The 20,516-nt window shown below is 38.1% G+C and overlaps 1 protein-coding gene across 2 annotated transcripts in view; it reads right to left on the reverse strand.

The window, feature by feature from the left end:
* The window catches only part of kmt2bb (lysine (K)-specific methyltransferase 2Bb), an 86,630-nt gene that overhangs the window by 11,811 nt on the left and 54,303 nt on the right, over positions 1–20,516 (reverse strand). Inside the window, exons 18-34 of one of the 2 annotated variants that reach the window (XM_009291876.5) lie at positions 18,953–19,054; positions 17,577–17,687; positions 16,193–16,269; positions 15,883–16,094; positions 15,683–15,786; positions 14,057–14,194; positions 13,782–13,940; positions 13,551–13,668; positions 13,385–13,463; positions 13,110–13,270; positions 12,855–13,025; positions 9,718–12,736; positions 9,537–9,629; positions 7,031–7,140; positions 6,811–6,948; positions 4,921–5,173; positions 3,162–3,269 (exon numbers count right to left, since the gene is read on the reverse strand). In XM_009291876.5, coding sequence (XP_009290151.1) covers positions 3,162–3,269; positions 4,921–5,173; positions 6,811–6,948; positions 7,031–7,140; positions 9,537–9,629; positions 9,718–12,736; positions 12,855–13,025; positions 13,110–13,270; positions 13,385–13,463; positions 13,551–13,668; positions 13,782–13,940; positions 14,057–14,194; positions 15,683–15,786; positions 15,883–16,094; positions 16,193–16,269; positions 17,577–17,687; positions 18,953–19,054 — 5,153 coding nt within the window. Of the gene's footprint in view, positions 1–3,161; positions 3,270–4,920; positions 5,174–6,810; positions 6,949–7,030; positions 7,141–9,536; positions 9,633–9,717; positions 12,737–12,854; positions 13,026–13,109; positions 13,271–13,384; positions 13,464–13,550; positions 13,669–13,781; positions 13,941–14,056; positions 14,195–15,682; positions 15,787–15,882; positions 16,095–16,192; positions 16,270–17,576; positions 17,688–18,952; positions 19,055–20,516 lie in introns of both variants that reach the window. The other variant, XM_002664671.7, reaches the window with a different exon arrangement.

A 20,516-nucleotide genomic window follows, 5' to 3' on the forward strand; every position in this document is an offset into this window, starting at 1 on the left:
TTATCCTCTCAGAGTATTCAGTAAAGTTTTTGTGAGTTGTTTATATTAACGAAATAATTGTTTAATGTCTCTCTTGATCTTGTGGTTGTGCACATAAATAAATGACCGCTTAGAAAACCAAAGCAAAACCAAATCCCGGACATTTTAGAAGATTTCGAGATGCCGGTGGATGCCTGTGCAGGTCTCTGTGAGTCTCCAGAGTACATGGGTGTTGATAGTTCTTGCACACACAAGATGAGCAGTATATAACAGATAAAGGAGTGAAGATTTTCCACTACTTAATCGCTCTTGGATGTTTGCTTATATTTTACAACAAAAAAAAATCAAAAATATGTGTAAAAGGATGATCATAGTAAAAAAAATGTGTCACTAAATATATTTGGGCCATTAATATATCTGGGCGACCCGCCCAAGTAAAGTCTATGTGTGGGAAGCACTGATATATATTTATACATGTATATTAGGTGAAACCAACCTTTTATTTTGGATTTGACAAATCACAATTAATCTTTGCCCAGCACAATTTATTACTCATGGTAATTCTGTTAAAGTTAGCCTAAAATAAACATTTGCTGTCAATTTAGAATATTATATATGATTTTTAGCTCAAACCATGATCGGAGGTGATTCATAAAATGTAAGTCAGCAGCTATTGGCACATATACAGGCAAAACAAAACGAATACTCGTGCATCTTGATGAAACATTAAGGTTTTATGAAGCAAAACGCTCAGCCAGTGAGGTAACTGCATATTATTTCACATGCTCCAGACTGCCATGAATGTTCTCATGATCCTTTTTCCAAGGCTGGGGTTTAAAGGCGGGGACACATCAAGCTAACAGTTTATCGTGATCATCAATCTGGCTAGCATGTTAGGTGTTTTGTCTTACATCACCTCTCAACGGGACAACGTCAGAGGGAGTTTGCCTGATTCACTGTGATTAGTTGTTCAGCTAGCAATCAGAGGGTGCAAACAAAAACTGAAGGAACGAAACCAAGCGAACAACACAAAAGTCAAAAGTCAACACAAAGAAGCTGGCTGACATTTCCTCACATTTCTTATATATTTAAAAGACCACCAAATATATTTGCTCGACTGAATCCCATTGTTGTGAGTAAGAACTGTGAAAAAAGTACATAGACACTGCTTTTTTGTGCAGCACTAATTATGGTTTCTCTTTGTGGAATGAATACAGATACTGCCACCTGCTGGTATGGAGAAGTACTGCATGCAGAGAAATTACGTACTCCGTTTGGTGTTCACGTGCAGATTTTTGGTCCAGGCCAGAAGCAGCTAATGCGAGGAAACAGCAAAGTCAGTTTTTGTTGCCGTTAGTTCTTTCGGGATTTCTGCAGTCTTTTTAAATCCCTTTTAAGATCATTGTGAATGATTTTTTTGTTAATGGCCAGGTTACTTCTGAAAGTAGTTTTTGTATTAATGAAAAATCGTAAAATAAGTTGTGTTGCTGTAAAAATGTCTAACAGCTCTTGTGAATCATATCACTTTGCAATAAAAAAATTAAATGTAAAAGAAAAAAATAGGTTTAGAGATTGATCATCAGTGATTGGTTGATGACCCCATACGGTAGCTTTACTTGGACATTGGACAATTAAGACCTGTTTAACCTGATTTTTGATCAGGCCCAACTTAGACTTTTTGAAGGCCCAAAATTTTGTTTTTTTAAACGTAAGACATTTTAGGACCCTGCTGACACGCTATGAAAAGCGCTTGGTGTGATCGGAGGCTTTCAGCGGTGCTTCAATTCAATTCAATTCAGCTTTATTTGTATAGCGCTTTTACAATGTAGATTGTGTCAAAGCAGCTTCACATAAATGGTCATAGTAACTGGAACAGTGTGGTTCAGGTTTTAGTGTTTAAGTTCAGTTCAGTTCAGTTTAGCTCAGTTCAGTGTGATTTAATCATTACTGAGAGTTCAAACACTGAAGAGCAAATTCATCGATGCGTAGCTCTACCAATCCTGAACCATGCGAGGCAGTGGCGACAGCGGAGAGGGAAAAAAAAACTTCACCTAACTTCACCTTCAGACTAAAGCCTGGTTTATACTTCTGCGTCAAGTGACCGGCGTGACTCACGGTGCATGCAACGCCCGTAGCTGTGCATTTTTACTTCTGCGCGCTGTCTCTGCATTAACACTTCCGAAACGCTAGTTGGCAGTGAGGTGTTGATGTTCCTCTGTGTCGAGTTTCTTCTCTACTGTTTTGCTTTTCCTGAACACTTCCGGGATGTACAAGTGGCTCAAACTCGCTCATTTTGAGGCAGGAACTGGCGGACGTGCAACAGCTTTAACTATGAGGTAAACACAAAACAAAACTTTCCATCAGGAGCTCCTTCACGGGACTCCACACTTGTAAACAATCGCTCCATTGGGCTCGCGTCCAGCTCGCGCCTTTCGCAGACTCATCAGCGCTACCAAGCCGACCAATCACAGAGCTTGCGCTACGCGTCGTTGCGACGTTTAGTTACATTTTTTGAGAGGTTCATGTCAGCGATGCCGACGGCCACGGCGAAGGGCTATGCGTCAGCGCCGTAGCATACGCCGGTGTTTGACGTTGAAGTATAAATCAGCCTTAAGCGTAGCCCAGTTTGATGAACTTTTGTACAATGTCGGCAAGAGGATTTCCCCTCGAGACACCAACAACAGGAGCTACATCATAATCACACCCCAACAAGAGCAAGCTCCTGATCGGTTAACGTGGTACGAATGTCCGCGCAAGTTCAGATTTTCCAACTTGAGCGTTCCCTGCGTCTGGTGTGTTCGCAGCATAAGACTTCGAGGTGTTGTCCAGAGCAGTATTAATGTTGTTTTGCCTGTATATGTTGTCTTGACTCACAAAACACTAATAGCTGTTGCAATGTATGAATCATCAAGAAGCATTAAAAATCATTTCATTATTTAACTGAATTGAAAACCTGTATATGTCTAGGTGACCTATTCAATTAAAATATCCTCAAATATCTTTTACTGTAAAAACCTGACTAAAGGGATCGATCATTCACAGTGCAGCTCATCTGAAACAATACTCATGTTGTCTTACTATAAACCTTTTTTTTTTCTTCTCTGGGTTTTATTTTTCTAACTCATCTGCATCACATCAGAGAAACCAAGCTTTCGTTGACTAAAATTAAACTCTGGTTTGACCTGGTGGATTTAAGAAGAACCTCGTCCTCTTCCTCGTCATACAGGTCGGTGTCAGGAAGTTGTCTGTGCTGTGACGCCAAGAAGTTAAACATGTCAAATGTAGACTTCCTGTGAAAAAAGCAGACGGAAGAAGAGGCGTGAGCAGCACGATTATGAAAATAACTCTTTTCTTTTGATATCTGCAACATCTGGATCACAGAGAAATTGTGCTTGATGTAAAATTACGGTCTTCCTGTCAAATATTTGCCCAAATCCCCTGCTCGTGTTCATAAGGTAACAAAAAATAAATCACGGAAAACATTTCCCTCATGGCATTAACGCCTACTCTCCTGTCATTAGTCATTCAGTAGACAACGCCTTCCAAAATAAGCTAATGGTTAAAGGGGGATTCCCTTACAAAAAGATCAGTTGTAAGACAGAATATGGATCATATCGTGGGTGAAACGTATCCAAGCGATATTTAAGAGGCGAGAGTAAATAGAGTTTCATATTTCCAGCATCACCAAAAGAGGCCACACAAGGCAGCATTAGAAATATGCACTGCATTATTTTAGTTCCTAGTGTCTTTTCACCCACCTGAAGGAAGCAATTGTGAACAAGGCCTGTTGATTGATTGTAAAACACAACTGCATTCAATACAATCTATTGAAGAAGGTTTAGAAAATAAAAATCTATCTAAAAACTCATTTAATTGGATGAGTGGAGGGCCCTATGAATTTGCCATTATATGTCTTTGAAAACGGGTGATTGGTTAAGGCAAAGGGGTCATAAAAGAGCACAAGAGAGGACTTGGGTATACAATGAGAACCATCTGTGTCAGAAAAGTATGAAATGTATACAACATATGTTGTCATGTACATTTGAATCGACACAAACTGTGTGTAACACAACAGTTAATATCTTAATAATAGGCAGGTAACAAGCCAGTAGTTAATAACATGACTTGTGACCTAAACTAAAATGTTACTGTTTATTTATATTATTGCAATTATAAATATTCTCACCATCATTAATTTGCTAAAGTATACCATAGTGGCATAAAGATTAAGCACTGATTGGACATTATATAAATTTCCTTTGGAAATTATAATACTAATAACAATACCAGTGTATATATTCATGAGATCTGCAGCAACAGAAGGAGTACTATTAATATTATTATAAAAAGTATTTAATTTTTGTCACAGACAAATCAAGCATAGAAAATACAGTATATTTACTTATTTATTTCTTTATTTTGACGGTCCATCTGTTGAATTAAGTTACATTGCATCTACATGCCAACTAATTCTCATTAGATTATAAGTAGACTGTTAGGTTGGAGTTGGGGTTGGTGTAAGTTGACATGTACTTGCAATGCTTCTGATAGTTAAATGTCTGTTGAAGGAGCAGTATGAACAGATATTAAGCAGATAGTCTACTTATACTCAAATAGACCATAATAAAGTGTTATTATTATTATTATTATAAATATATCTGTATTTATTTATCACAACCATAGAGATATTGTATTATTGTGGCAGGAAAATAAAGCACTAAACTGTTCATAAAGTATCATAAAGTAACATTTATACTACTCTAACAAACAAGTTATTCATTGTACAGCAGTTACCAAAAAACTGGCAACAGAAATGAATCTACACTGCCAAAAACAAAACAAAAAATCTATTATGAATAACTGCCCCATTTTGAACCTTGGCTTTCCTATTTCCATTTTAAATACCACTGAACTCCTCCAGAGTTGAAGCAGTGAACTGACCTCAGGTAAACCTCCGAGCGGGCACAGCCACTGGGGTTGACGGGCAGATCATCATCCTGACTGGCCTGTTTGTGGAAGCGGAAGGTGTGTCGATGGCAGCGTTTGGCGCCCTGCAGCTGCTCCACCAGATACACCACAGCATCGTGCAGCATCCCCATCACACGAGCCCCGCTCATCCCACACATAGTGAGCAGCCGCAGGCCAGCGGCAGCCCGGGCCTCCTGGACTCCCTCTAGAACCGCACTCCAGGCAACTGAGAAGACATCATTAAACAATTAACATTTTGGTTCAAAAATACCTTTGAGTGTTTTAAAAAGTGTCATTTAACACTAGGGCTGCACGATGTTAAAGAGATATGACATTGCAATATTTTCTTTTGTCGCGTTATGAATACAATTTACGTTGGTTTACACAATGTACATCCAGAAAAGTCCATCTTTGTTGAATCTGAGCAAGATGCTAACGGTCTAATCAAATTCAACTATCTATGCTAAGCTAAGCTAAAAGTGCTCACGCCAGACCCAGATATTGGCTGAATGGAGTTAAAAATTGTAAAACTCAAATGTTTAACTCCAGAATTCTGACCAGAACCAGATAATCAGAGCAGAGCAGAATCACCTTTCATTCATTTTAGACAAAGATTATTCCCAATTTGCATGCCTATAGCCTATTTGTTGTATCTAGGGCTAAACAATATATTATTTGAGCATCAAAATCATAATGTGTGTCTGCAATAATCACATCGCAGGATTATTTATTAAAGATTAAAATGTAAAGATGTTATTAAATATGATCATTTTTTAAAGTATATATGCAATGATGACCATGTTATTTTATGCTTAACTGTTCAATTTCTTTACTTGAATACGGTTAGACTCCCAGAAACTATAAAGCACTGTTTATTTATTTATATTTGCTTAATAGTATTATTAGTAATTTAAAGTTAAAAGTTGCTATTTTCTAGGCCGATGTGTCTAGGAACGCTAGGTACTCTCATTCTGGCGTAGTAATCAAGGAACTTTGCTGTCGTACTATGACCTATTTTCAAAACAGTGTTCATTTAAGTGACTGAATGTGGCATGGATATCGGTGCCAGGCTGGTATGAGAAACTGCTGATCTACTGTGAGTTTTGTAAACGGTTGTCTCTATGGTTTTTAGAGAATGGTAATACATGGAAGTTCTGTGAATAGAAATGCCTTGGTGATAAAAAAGATTAGGGAAGAATGTCCAGACTTTTTCAAGCTTAAACAAAGGCAACACTAATTAAATCAGTGTGTGTGTGTTACTTCTATTGTGTACTATTCTGTAGGGGGTAACCATGGCCATAGATTTCATTAGGTTTTATTTGTATTATTGAGAATTAATCCATTGGCCCATAAGTCAAACCATCAAATCATACATACACGAGTTTCTCTGGATTTACAATTTATAGCTACATGTTTGAATAAAAAAATAATTTTTATTAAATTACTTATTACATTTCCAAATTTTAGGTAAAAATATAATTTACTGTATTTTTCTTTGCATAAGCATAATATAACAAAAGTGATATCCATCTCTTCAGACATGTTCAAACTAATTTTTAGACTAAACAAAACTAATGCTTTAACTTCTGAAAAACATTAATGTTTAGTGGATTAACTCCAATCCTTTAAATTTTAACCAGAACTAAATGAAAAAATATATAAATCTAGAAATATTATCAGACCTTTATAGAAAAAAACAAATCTAAAAATTTCAGTCAAACCCACATCTGATAAACCCAGTGATATTTAAAATGATCTCTTAACTTCTTCCATAGCTGTAGAGATATACATCTATATTTCAAATAGCACTTCTACGTTTACCAACATATTTTTTCCAACCACAAACAAAACATGACCTCATACCCTCAATGCTGTCTGCTTCTATACTGAAGCCGTCGTCACTTGCGATCTCAAAGCGTAGGTGTGGCTGGTCTCGGCTGAGAGGAACATGCTCTTCACCGTCTGACGGAGACAACTCGTCATCTGAGCAGGACAGCATCCCTTGAAGGAAAGAATAACACGTTGTTTGACTAACTAAAAGACCCCTGAGTTGAACAAAAAAAAAAGAAAATAAAAAATCTACCTGAGTATTTGTTCAAGTCAGATAATCCACTTCGGTTAGCAGGATCCCAAGTTGACGGCTTGTTGCTCTCTCCAGTACGAGGCAATGAAAGACGATCCCAAGGTCCAGGCCTGAAATAAAGAATGAATAAAGAGTCACATATATTGTGGCTTAGCCTTGCGATATGAGTGTTGGTGGCATATTCTTTCCATTGCAGTCATTTTTCATCACCACTGATACCACTATTTTTTAAACTAGAAAAGAAAACAAACTGCCCACAAAAAAACAGCCGCCCACTATAATTGGGTTCTCTAAAGCAGTGGTTCCCAAAGTGGGGGTCGCGGTATAATGAAGAGGGGTCGCCTGGTAATTTCCAAAAATCTATTTATTTTCAATTAACCACTAGAATTACCATTTTTTACTGAAGGGAAAAAAATAGTTGTTTATAGTTGCATGCAATATTGTTACTATAGTGGCTTATAGTTACTAGTTCTATTCAATTGCGACTCCTGGGGTAATTACATAATATTAAAGACACAGCAATAGCGTCAGATGCAGCAGATTGATTTTATGGCACCAGGTTAAACTTTCTGGCCCATTTACAGCACTGACATACATAAAAAAAAAAAATAAACGAAGAATAGAATTGGGTCTATTGGAGTGTGTGCGCCATAGCATGCAAGGTTTCTGTATTTATAACCACCTCAGAGGATATTGGGGGTCACGAGTCACTGGCATTGTCATTTTTGGGGTCGCAGGCTGAAAAGCTTGGGAACCCCTGCTCTAAAGTACAACAGTGATGGCCAGTTACCACTAAGTGGTGCAGTACATTTGGGTACGCTTTTATAGCCGTTTCCAAAAGGTACCAAAAAGCGAACTGTATCATACCACTTTTTGGTTACCCTTTCGAAAGGGTACCAAACACAATAATGTAACAAAAGGCGGAGTGAGATGCACAGCTCAACGCCATTGGTTTACAGAGAAACGTCACTACCTCGTGCACAAGCAAGGAGAATGAAAACAAAAGAAGCACCATTTTTAAATACACGGCCGAGACATTACACCGTAATACTATATACATATAATAACAAGCCATGGTTGATCCGAGCTCAAACAAACCATCGTTGTCTTAATGAACAGCTACAAACCCAAGAAGAAGAGCAGAATCTGTGTCTCTCGTTGTGTACAAGACTGTCTAAAGTGTGAGTGGTTTCAGTTTCTCCCAAGAGCCTGCGCTTGCTTGCTGTGCATCTATATTTGAGTTGAAAATAACGTGCACGTGATTATTAAAGTTCTCCTGACATCCCTTCAGAAACAGACAAACGCGAAAGTGCAACGCGAAAAAACAAAGGACAGGGATGTCAGAATAACTTTAATAATCACGCGCACGTTATTTACAAAACAAAAGAGCAAATGATTTTTTCAGCAACCTAAAAGATGAACAAACTGCCATGTTTAACTACAATCATCGACTTTGGGACTATTATGAACTCGGAATGATGGCATTACTTTCTAACAAGAGGTTACATGTGCTGGTGAAGATTAAAGAAAACAGATAAGAGATTTGCACTGACTGTGGGCTATATGTTGCATGGTGTATGCTAGGTGTAGTTTTTCTGTAATTGGTAACATATCGGAGACTGTAAGGGGCTGTGTGTTCATGTTTGCTGCATTTATTTATATATTTTAGATAATTGCAGATGTTGCAGAAGACTATTTTGCACTGTAGAAATGAAGTTACAATAGGCTATCATTGACCTGCAGTTATAATCAAATCCTGTTCATAGAAAGGTTAGTAATGAACATTTATACACAAGTATTTATGTGTATAAATCGCCTGTTTTGTGTAAATTGCTTCTCATATGATATGTGAACCACCCACACAGCTTTACTTTGACATTTCCTTGAGCGAGAATGATGTCTACTGAAACTATGTTGTACACCACACCACTTTTGGCAGTTAAAACGAAAGCTTGATAAAGGTGACCCGTACCAAACCGTTACATAATACTCTGTGGAAACGGGCCATAAAGTAACTGCTGCCAGTAACTCAGTCTTGAGCTTAAAAGCAAACTATCCCATTGATTTAGGACTTTTTGAAAATAAACACAAATCATATATTTTAGGGGTTAGTTCACAAAAACATCTGTTTTTAATCCAAAGAGACCATCAGAACACTAATTAAGATATTTTAGATGAAATCTAAAAGCTCTCCCATGACCCATACAACCCATTAGAGTCAGTGGTGCAATATGCAAGTATCACATACCTCATAATAAATGTGAACCCTAATCTAAGATTGAAGACAGATTTTTATAGTTTTATTTTGGGCACAAAAGTATTCTTGAGGCTGAAGTAACATGGGAAGGAATGAAAAAAAATCTGGAGAATTGGAATGACATGAGGGCAAGTGATTAAAAAAAGACTTTTTATTTTCGGGTGAACTAACTCTTTAAAAAGGAATAGAAGGGTATATATCCAAGACATGGAGTGAAATCCCTCGCAATTACAATCTTTCTATTCTCACCTTGCACTCTCAGAGTCACTACTTGGCTCTTCATTCAGCTTGTCCAAGTCCAGGATTCCCTTGACGGTTGGGGTTTTGATGCGAACTCCATACCTGCTGTGGAAAAACATGATAAATATTGCAGACAGATTTTGAAATCTGATTATTTAATGTCAGTGAAATCCTTATTGGTTCTGTTTACCTGGCTGATACAGAGCTTGACTTGTGTGGCTCTTCCAATGCACTAGGGCGCTCCATGTCTAAAAAGTCAGATTTTGATTTCTTGGTGGCAATACGGTCAGACAGACAGGACACTCTTTTCATTCGAACCTGCTTTGGTCGAGGGGCTACTTCTGGTGTTACCGGTGGGGAAGACTTCTTCTCTGGTTTAACGAGGAGAGTTTCGGGTAAAACTGGTGAAACTGTTGTTTGGGTTTGGCCAACGGGTTTAGTGTTACAAGGTGATGAGGATGGAAGAATATTGGAAACGGTCTTGTTGGGATCATAATAGCCAGCCATGGCTTGGTTGATGATAGCTTGGGCACTGTCCAATTGATTAAATTTATCTGAGGAGGTAATTACTTGACCTGTAGATTGTTTGCCAGATGTGCTAGTAGACTTCGTCCTTCTAGGCGTGGAAGACTCCTTCTTAGTCCGTGGTTTTTTCACTTTCTCTCCAGTAGATTTGGTATTCCTACGTGGCTTCTTAACATCTGCTGGTGGTGGAGGAGCTGCCTCGTTGTTATTGGTGGCAAGTAGCTGGGTAATTGTGTTGGAGGTCTGCACCAATGGGGTCACAATATGGGAAACTTGGGTTGGAATGGTGGCACCTGCAACTGCTGGCAAGCTCCCAGCAGCCGCAAGTGTGGCTGACAAGGCATTGCTTTGCAAGAGGCTTGCAATTTGGGTAACACAGCTGAATGAAGGGGAATTTGGAGTCGGCAACTGAAAGGTGTTGCTTTCAGGGTTTTTGACAAAAATCTGACCAAGACGATTAACAAGTAAAACATGAGGCGTAGGATCCACATTGGGTCCACCAACCTCCTTTACAGTAAGAATAGCATGGCCTGGCAAAGCTTGGGTTACCAACTGCTGTTGGGGTTCAACTGCTGATCTTGGGGTTGAAAAATTTATGGAAATAGTTCGTCCTGGAGCAGAGTCTCTTTGCATAGGCATGGTGTTGTACCCATTGATGACACATGGAGCAGAGGCTGGCTGAATAGCAGAAGGCATTGCTTGGCACTGAGCCGAAGGCTGGGAAGTTACAGAGGTGGATGAGGAGACTACGCCAACCGTTGTGGATCCTATGGGCTGCATGTAAGTTGGATGCAATGGGACAGACACTGTACCCGAAATTGGTCCGTAAGTCCCGAGGGGTACACCAGTGGCTGACGGCACAGACAACATTGACTCTGGCTTCTGTGGTATATTTGCAGGGACATATGGCAATGCGCCCCCAGGAACTGAGGGAGCTGGATGTCTTTGTTCAGGATGTGGGTTCAATTTAGTTCTGAAACTTTCCATGGGCGGTAAGATTGTCTTACCCGCAGAGGTTTGGACAGGGAACAAAGAAACATTTGTAGGAGTTGTCTGATTTGGGAAAGCTACAAAAGGAACTTGGACAGATGATGAAGGTTCAAGAAGAGGTGCGGGTTTAAGTAACTCTGTGGAAGGAACAGGATTTTGTTGCAGTGAAAACTGAATCCCATTAACTTGATTCAAGTTTAGGGAATCATCTTGCAAGTGGCTGTTTTGATAAACTGTAGCATCATCCACAGAAGACACAAAGTGGCCACTACTAGGATCCAAGTAGAGTTCTTTAGATTCTTGTGGGTCACATGGAGAATCCTGGACTGGGACAAGCTCTGTGAAATGTGCATTGGGAGAAAGTGGATCACATCTTTCAAGAATTAAAGGTGTCTCTGGCTCAGCAAGTGATTGGTAATCATTACCATATGTAGAAAATGTAGGATTTGAAGACTTTGACTCAACAAAATTAATCAAGGTGTCTTGTTGGGGACCACAAACCCCAGAGCTGGATTCCAAAATTTGAGTAAGCCCAAAGGAATCTTGGTCAGTGAGCACCTCTGAGTTGGGAACTGACTCAAAACAACAATTAATTGATGAAATATCAGATAAAGGACTTGGAAAAGTCAAACAAAGGCCATTGCTGGCTGTCTGTTCATGAGGTACAGCGCTGAGCGACTTGTGTGGTTTCTGGGTTTGATTTGACAGCTTCATAGCATGGTTATCACTATTAGCCAAACTAGTGTCACTCTCAGTCCCGTCATCTACACCATCAAGTTGAGAAATCTGCCTTACAGATGGGGATTTCTTAGATGAATCCCTTTGAGCCTTGCAAGTAACCACTGTGCGAGTGAAGTTAAAGTAGTTCTCCATGTCCTCATCAGAAGAGCTATTACCCCAGTCCTCCCTACAAGGATCAACAGTACAAGACAGTCTCTGGCTGGACATTTTGGACTTGTTATCATCTGGTTCCCAGAAATCCTCTTGGTTGTCTTCACCTTCAACCACAATTTGTGCACTACAGTTCATAGCTACGCCTTCATTCACCACAGACTCTTCAATTTCAAGTTCAGTTCTCAGCTCAGGGGCCACAGTCAGGTCTGCCTCTAAGTGGATGGATGTATAAGGGAAATCTCTATCACTGCATAAATGATTAACTTTTGGCATACTCAAAGCGTCTCCTAATGGCAAGGCACCAGTTTCTGATAGATGCTCCTGTGGTGATGCTATAAAATTGTGAGGAAGTTCTAAAGAGTCTATCGGATTAAAATCAAAAGGGCGTGGTCTTGTGGAAAGATGGGTGGGAGAGGTGAGGGATCGGTTGGTGCAAGGGGTGCTGCCAATGCCACCTTGCTTTGTGGACTGTGAAAACAGCCCTGAGGTAGAATGGGGCGTCAATATTCCAGTACCCCGGACTGAGGAAGCACTTCGACCAACAGGACGAGCTGAAGAAGAGGTCAACAGGTTTTCAGTAGCACCAAGGGGGAACATTGGGGAGGTAGTTTGAGAAGATTTAGGGTGGTGGGATCCACCTGCTCTAGAAGGAATTGGGCCTGCAGGGGAGCCAAGGGTAGGGGAGGTCATGTGACTGCGGGTACCGCTATTTTGGGTGTGAGGGCTATGCCGTCGAGGCCTTCGAGTGTCTTCCAAATCACTAATAGTCAAGATGTGGTGGGGTTTGGATGGAGCAGCTCCTGGAAAAAAAACAAAACAAAAAAAACTAAATAAATGAACAACGTTCAAATCGGTATCATGAAGACAACTATGTGTGTGTGTGATGTGTAACTACTTGACTGAATTAATGTCAATTACCTGGAGAAGGCAGTGGTCTGGACAGTCCTCCAGCAGGTCTTCTGTTCTGTGGGTATGATGTGATTTTGGGGCGGGCACCAAGGTCGGGTTTGGCAAAGACAGACCCTGAGGTGAAATTTGCTTCAGTGGAAGGATTTGTTGAAGACAACCCCAATTCAAGGGCTTCACATTCTATAAAAAAAATAAAGAGAAACTGAAAAATGCACAAAATTTTAAATCATCACCTTGCAGACAGCAGCGATATGTAGTACTTACCTGACTGGGGGCATGGACTGTGGGCAATAGTGCAATTTTCTCCATGATCGGGCGACTCTTCCACTTGTTTTTCCTGAACAGCTGGGCGGACCTCAGTAACACGAAATGTGTATTTGCAGCGGCGAAGAGGGTTTACAGTACTCCAAAACCAGCGAGAGCATCTTAAAAGAAATATAAACAAAAACTCTATTGATGTTCAAGCAACTAAAATACCACAAATCTAGTGAATATATTCCATCAGGAGGAAACTTAGACAAACAATTAAAGCTACTTACTCGTATCCCACAGGAAAAAGTTTACCATCACAGGCAGATAATTCACTCAGTTTTCCAAGCTTTTCTACTAGCAAAGAACCTAAGAGTTGAAAAAGTGTATTAGTCAATGTACATTTAGGCATGGCACAATGTTCTTATGCAACTTTTAAAGAATACCAACACCTACCTATCATTAAATTGATTGATTCTGGCTCCAATCCAGTTAAAAACTTTCTGCGAAGACTTATCCCTTCAAAATCCACATAAACTCTCCGAAGAACTTCAAACCCTTGACCAGTGATCATCTGGCAAATTAAAGAAAGATTATTTCACTCTCCAACTTGATGTGTAATGCACACATAAAAAGCCTGTACTTTGAATTTCTGGGTGCACTTTCAGAGTCATTGTAAAAGCTTACCTTTCCACTTATAAGGTCACGGTGCTTGTAACAGAAGACTTTTTTGTCATCCTGGAAGACACAGTTACGAAAGCGGGCACACATGAAGTGGTAGTTGCTCTGGCACGAAGAAAGGCAACAACCAACCGTTGCTCCTGTTCGGTTACACCGCTCACAGCGCTACAGAAAGAAAGGGTTGAATGAACATGAGGATTGAAGTTATTCATTTAAGTCTGTCTTATGTTTCTCCAATAGCTCTGATTTGCAAAATTTTAAAAAAGAGATGAACAACACACCATTAAACGGCCCCGTGCTACAGCACTGTGAACATGTAGAAGGGACCCATTGTCCTCCTCAAACACTTCTGCAGACCACATGGAGCAGTTTACATGAGCCCATTCATTCTGCCCTAGATACAGCAGCCTACCCGCATCCTGGGAAACGAAAAGTTTAAAAAGAATCAGCATTTTAGTTTCGGCAACACTAACAACATCCATCCCACATCAAAATAAGCATGTTATGAATTTATGGCATGGCACCTAAATTATATGACTTACAACAACCATGACAGTCCCAAGTTTATGTAATAATACTTTAATGCAACTAGCGATGCTCGAAAGGGTGCATTTTAAACAATTAGCTGATCGTTTAACTGATTACCATCAGTTAAACGATTAAAAAACACTATTATTTTTTTTGTAATTGGCTGCATAAATGTGCAACACATATTTGTTAACTCGTGGGATGGCACCACATGCAACGACATATTTTGCCAAAGAAGCAAAATGAAAGAATTGATGCCAAACCAGCGCTGATGCTGATTGCCTCTATGCTGGATTTATGTCTTAAACACTTCTGTTTATTTGCACAATTAGAGAAAGACGACGCAAAACCGAACTTTTTGAAATGTGCTCTGCTTTAAAAACAAGCCAGCAACAAGTCAGAGCGTCTGGAATTGTCTGGAATGGAACTGCCGCCGCTCATAAACACAACAAATAGGCGATAGTTGTGATGATTTAGTGTACACATGAACCGAGAGTGAGAGAGGAAATAAAAGTGCACAAGCTCTAAAGTACAATCAGACACAATATTTAAAATAATGACTTCTAATAAAAATGTTGACAGAGGTTTGTGATATAAAAATAACAGCAGAGCATTAATTAAATGCATACATTCCGTGGAGTGGTCGATTTGACGCAGCCTGCTATTTTTATTTTTTTTTAAATCTAGGGGATGGCTATTTATTTTATTCTTTTTTAAATTAATCTATGCTTTTTTTCTATGCTGTTGGAAACACTGCATGTGCGTGAAGATGTTCTGTTGTTAAAATGTTCACATGTTAAAATAAATCAGTATTTTAAAATGCAATATTTATTGTGTCAGACACAAAATTTACATGTAATTTTTTAAAATATTTTTTAAATAATAATGTAATATTAATTTGGCCAGTTAAGGGTTAATATTAGGTTAACGAATGGCGGTTGTCAGCTGGCAAAAATAACCGAAATGAGCATCCCTAAAAAACATTCCATAGATAACTGAATGACTATCATATTGGAATTTAGTTTAAAATTAAGCTTACTATAATTATAAATTAAATAAATAAAAAATATATGTATATTTAAAAGATATTGCCATGTTAATAACAACAATACATTTAATTTAAACTGCACTTTTCTAAAACCCAAAGTGCTACAACAAAAGAGAAAATCAAACATGCATTAAAATACAAGGACTCAACATAGGAAAATAATGAAATATAAACACATTAGAATGATCAATAATCTCAAAATGCAATCTTAAAATAATGAACATCTTCTTAAAACTAGCTAGTATTGAAGAAAATCTGTTACATTATTGAATTAACAACCTAGAATACCTAAAGGTGGAATAATGTTGTATTTTAAGCTAAAAGTACTTACACTGGCTTTTGCATCACCATATTTTTGGCACAGAGCACACTGCCTCTCATCATCTTTTGACCAACCCGTTTCCAGGTCAGATTTACCTTGTCGACTCTTCTTTCCTAAAATAAAGCCTCAGAGTTAGTATGCTTTTAGCACAGCTCATAATATGTTCACAAATAATGGTTCCTACTGCTTTGGCATGTATGTTTATTTACCTTTCAGGTTCATTCGTAACGCCCTCATGTCCATCAAATGACCCTTCTGCATATTAGCCAGATGTGAGGGGAGATCCTCCTCATCTCCCATTTTCACATCTGCATGTCTTCCAGTCAGCTGCAGGTTGCCATCTAAAGCCTTATCCCTCTCACGCCATTGAGCATAAACATGCTCATAATTTGGCGGCATCACAGCATGTGAAAGCATTCCACTGTTGCGAAATTGAGAATGAATGAATCATACACACGCATCATTAACAACAGATCCAAGCATTTATTTGACAACTAGAAAGAATCTGATGCTACTTACGCTGGCAGATGTTTGGAGCGTGGATCCCACAGTTTTGGGTCCTGACTATTGAACCAGCCATAAACGTCCTCTAAGAGCTAAGGAGGATTGAAAATATTTAGATTTTAGGATCGAGCATTCTTTAAAGAGCCCCTATTATGGGTTTTTGAAAATGACCTTCCAAGCAGTGTGTAACAGATCTAAGTGAAGTGAAATTTCCAGAAGGTTTAAATCTGAAAGTGCACCATGTTTAAAACTATTGATTCATCTATAAAAGAGTCGACTCATAGTAGTTGGAATGAATCGCCACTGTAACGAGTCTTTAGCCGTGTCGATGCAACTTTAAATCAAACAACTTAAATCCAAGTCAATCATATCTTAGGGATCAATAAAACTGTCAATGAATCATATGAAGCAGAATTGTTCAGTTCAATTATTTAGTGCAAATAATAGTGTACAAAACAGAAACAAACTATAGCTTATAACAGCAAAAAGTACAACAAATCCAGGTGTTACACATTTAAAATAGTAAAATATTTTATAGTAAAGGGAAATATCTAGGAATAATCATTATATCGTATTGTATATTTACAACTCAATGAACTTCACTTCATAATGTGGTGTCAATAGTAACTATCATGAACTTATAGTAATTACTATAGTATAGTGTAGCCTTTACTACAGTAAACTATATATATAAGCCTAATTGGTTGGCGACATCACCGACCAGAGTGAAAGGTGGCAGTAACGCACCAAAAAGTTTGTTGTTGACCATCATAAAACAGGAAGAAGACATTGTAATTCTCGCCATCATATGTATTTACTTTCATCAGCTAGACACTGGCCTCACAGCTCCGTGAATGTCAGTGCAGTCACTTATTGATCCGTGATCAGTAAATGTAGCTTGTGTGGATGCTACTGCGCTACTTGACTAAAAATAGCTTCGCTAATGAAAAGCTGTTTGATTTAGGAACTATCGACGCTGCAGCCACGCTACTGAGATATGTAGTTAAGCTAGTAGCGCCACTACTTGTAGCAGCCCAACGCTGCATTTATAATTATGGACTCAGGTTCTAGATTTGTTATTTCTGAAAAGAATACAATATTTTTGCTTGACTATAAAATGCTTCTTGATTTAAGAATTGTTGTCAGGAACAGCATTTGTTTTTTACAAAAAAAAAAAAACAAAAACAAAAAAACACCACTTCTTCTTTTAAGGTAATAAAAACGTCAGTAGTTTAAAAAAAGAAACTAATAATAAAACTGGCAAGCTGAAGTCATAACCTATAAATAAAGTAACACCAGGCATGTATTTTTAAGTTCATTACAGCATGACCATGACTATTCGGAATAGTTGGGTAATTCATTATAAATAAATAAAAGCACAAAAACAAAAGAATCTAACCGTCAGGTAGTATGAGCGGGCGAGGGCAGTGTGTTTTTGGTCCTCTGGGAGAACTTCCTCTTCCTCCAAGTAACGGCGAAGTACCTTCACAACATCCTCATGGAAGGATTTCTGTTGAACAAATACACAGTTCATTGTTTTGCATTATACAACATGGACATAAGCTCAATCATTTTTGGTGCTATATATATATATATATATATATGTGTGTATAGCATCACCAAAAATGATTGAGCTTATCTCGCCCATACATACAAAACACAATTCTAGCATTATTTTAGCTGATTTTGCAATGTCTCAAGCTCTACCAGAGGTGTCAGTATATTTAAAAAACACTATAGTATTTACTTTAGTATATTTTCATGTGGGTGCCAATTGAAAATAGATCTAGTAGCAGACACCGCAGCCTCTGTTACTTTTTACCTTGCACTTTTTTTTGTTAACATTTTTTATTATTAAATAATTAGAATCAGCTTTTTTACATTCTGATTCCAATACCTAACTATTAAATTGTAAAAACGACCTAAAATTACTATAATAATTGAAATATTTAATAAGAGTAAAATATGATGTGTTCTTTGGAGGAGTGTACTTGCATTGTAATGATGTTATCTTGTCATTCTGGCATTATACGAGTGGCATAAAATGCCAATAATATTGTTTATTGCAATATATTTTGGTGCAATATATCGTACAACAAAAAAAAATCTATATTATAACAGGCCTGGTTAATTCTAAAACCAAAAACCAACAATAGAAGAACCGACAATTCTGCTTTGCAAAATAGGTTCGACCACCTAAAATGTGAGCACGGAAGAAAGAAATCTGGGCTTAATCATCTGCTTGCGTGGAAAATTGTCAACAAATACTTCAAGGATTAGTTCACCCAACGATGAACATTTACTCACCAACTACTCATCCTCAAGTGCTTTCAAACCCTTTGAGTTTTTTTAAGGGTTCCCAAAAAGCAAATATTTTGCAGAATGTTAGACTGTAAAAGTCAATGGCAGCTGGTTTCTACAAAATACCTTCTTTTGTGTTCACCAGAGAAAGAAACTTAAAACAGGTTTGGAGGATGAATAAATGATGACAGATTTTTCATTTTTGGATGAAGCATCCCAATAATTAAACAGTAATTGTGCGTAGTCACGGAAAAAGATACAGTTATCCACTTCAGGGGACTTCCCAACCCTGGTAAAAACGAGTCATGTAATGTTAACCAACTATTTCTTAGACCCATAAAAAGTCAAGAGCAATTGTCAAATTTTATTCACAACTGATTCTGTTTTTTTGTCTCATCAAGCAGGGCCTGTGTTACAGTGACCTCAAATTCCAAAACAAGTATTTTCAAGTGAGTTAAATAGTAGAGAACTGACCAAGGATGTGTAATGGCCTCCCTCAAACTTCTTCCCGATAGCACTGAGATCACAAATAGGCAATTCTTCAACTCCAATGTTCGAGGAACCCAGTGTAGAGCACTACAAAAAAAAAAAGAGAGAGAAAAAAACAACACCAGGAAGAGTTCAGTAATCAAGCAATGATGTGTTTATAAATAAACATGCAATCAAAGTATACATGATTAAACATCCACTCTCACATGTTTAAACATAACAAAAACTTGAGGCTGATTTTTGACTTGTTTGGACTTTGTAAGGAAATAGCTGCAAAAGATCCCACATATTGCGATAAATGAGTTTCATCATGTTTCCAGACATTCGTAATGAATGGATATCGAAGTGATTCCAGCCAAACTGATATTTTAGAACTGAGGACAAGAAGAAAATTATATATTCAAGTCAGGATTACGAGAACTATGACTTCTAAGACATTATTGATTCCAAAGAACTTGGATGAAGAAATAAGAATGTGGGAAAGACATGGAGAGCGCATTATAAAACTGCAAAAAACACAATCTCATCTATTATGGAATATCCATTATGTCCTTATGTCGGAGAATGGTTTGGTTTCATGCCTTCATCTTGAAAAACTGCTTTGTGAGTGGATTGATGGCCTGTTATAGTTCAATTGAAGAAACACTACTGTCATATTTGTATGCAGAGCAATACAGTAGTATTTATGACAAAACGTCAAAGCAAATAGTTTCAAATTCATTCATTTTTCTTTGGTTTAATCCCTTTATTCATTGGAGGAAACCACAGCGGAACGAACCACCAACTTTCCTGCATATATTTTACACAGCGCATGCCCTTCTGGGAGAACCCAGTACTGGAAACCTTACCCATGCACACTCATTCACACACTTATACATTGCAGCCAATTTAGTTTATTCAATTCACCTATAGCGTATGTCTTTGAACTGTGGGGGAAAGCAGAGCACCCGGAGGAAACCCACGTAAACAATGGGAGAACATGCAAAGTCCACATCGAAATGCCAACTGAACAATAATATCCCAGCTGGGTCTCGAACCAGGAACCTTCTTGCTTTGAGGCTACAGTGCTAACCACTAAGCCACAGAGTCACCTTGATTCAAAATGGTGGGGGGCTTGAGGGGGCGTTGGGGGTTTAGGTTTACACATAAAACTTTGTCCATACTTAAAATTTTACCCAGATACAAATAAAATACAACAAACAATATCATACTGTTACATAGCGGATGAACCGCAATAGGCACATTAGGATAAGGATGACCGTCTATGCAAAGAGGTCACCCGGAGTCCCCTTTTCTGCTCCCCAAGCTCACACACACAGACCAAGTTGTCAAAAAGGGGAATATTTTTTTGCATAAATTATGAAACTGGATAGAGACATTGAGTCTAAGAAATAAATTAAGCAGACAAATTACAAAGTATTTTAACTAGTTGTATCCATTACTATTCATTTAAACTATTCAAATAAACTAAACAAATATTCATATATTAATTAATATCCAATTAAACTAATCAAATAAACTATTAAAATATTCACATATAAAGTATTAC

This window comes from Danio rerio, chromosome 15 (assembly GCF_049306965.1).
Source record: "Danio rerio strain Tuebingen ecotype United States chromosome 15, GRCz12tu, whole genome shotgun sequence".
In the NCBI taxonomy this organism is placed as follows: domain Eukaryota; kingdom Metazoa; phylum Chordata; class Actinopteri; order Cypriniformes; family Danionidae; genus Danio; species Danio rerio.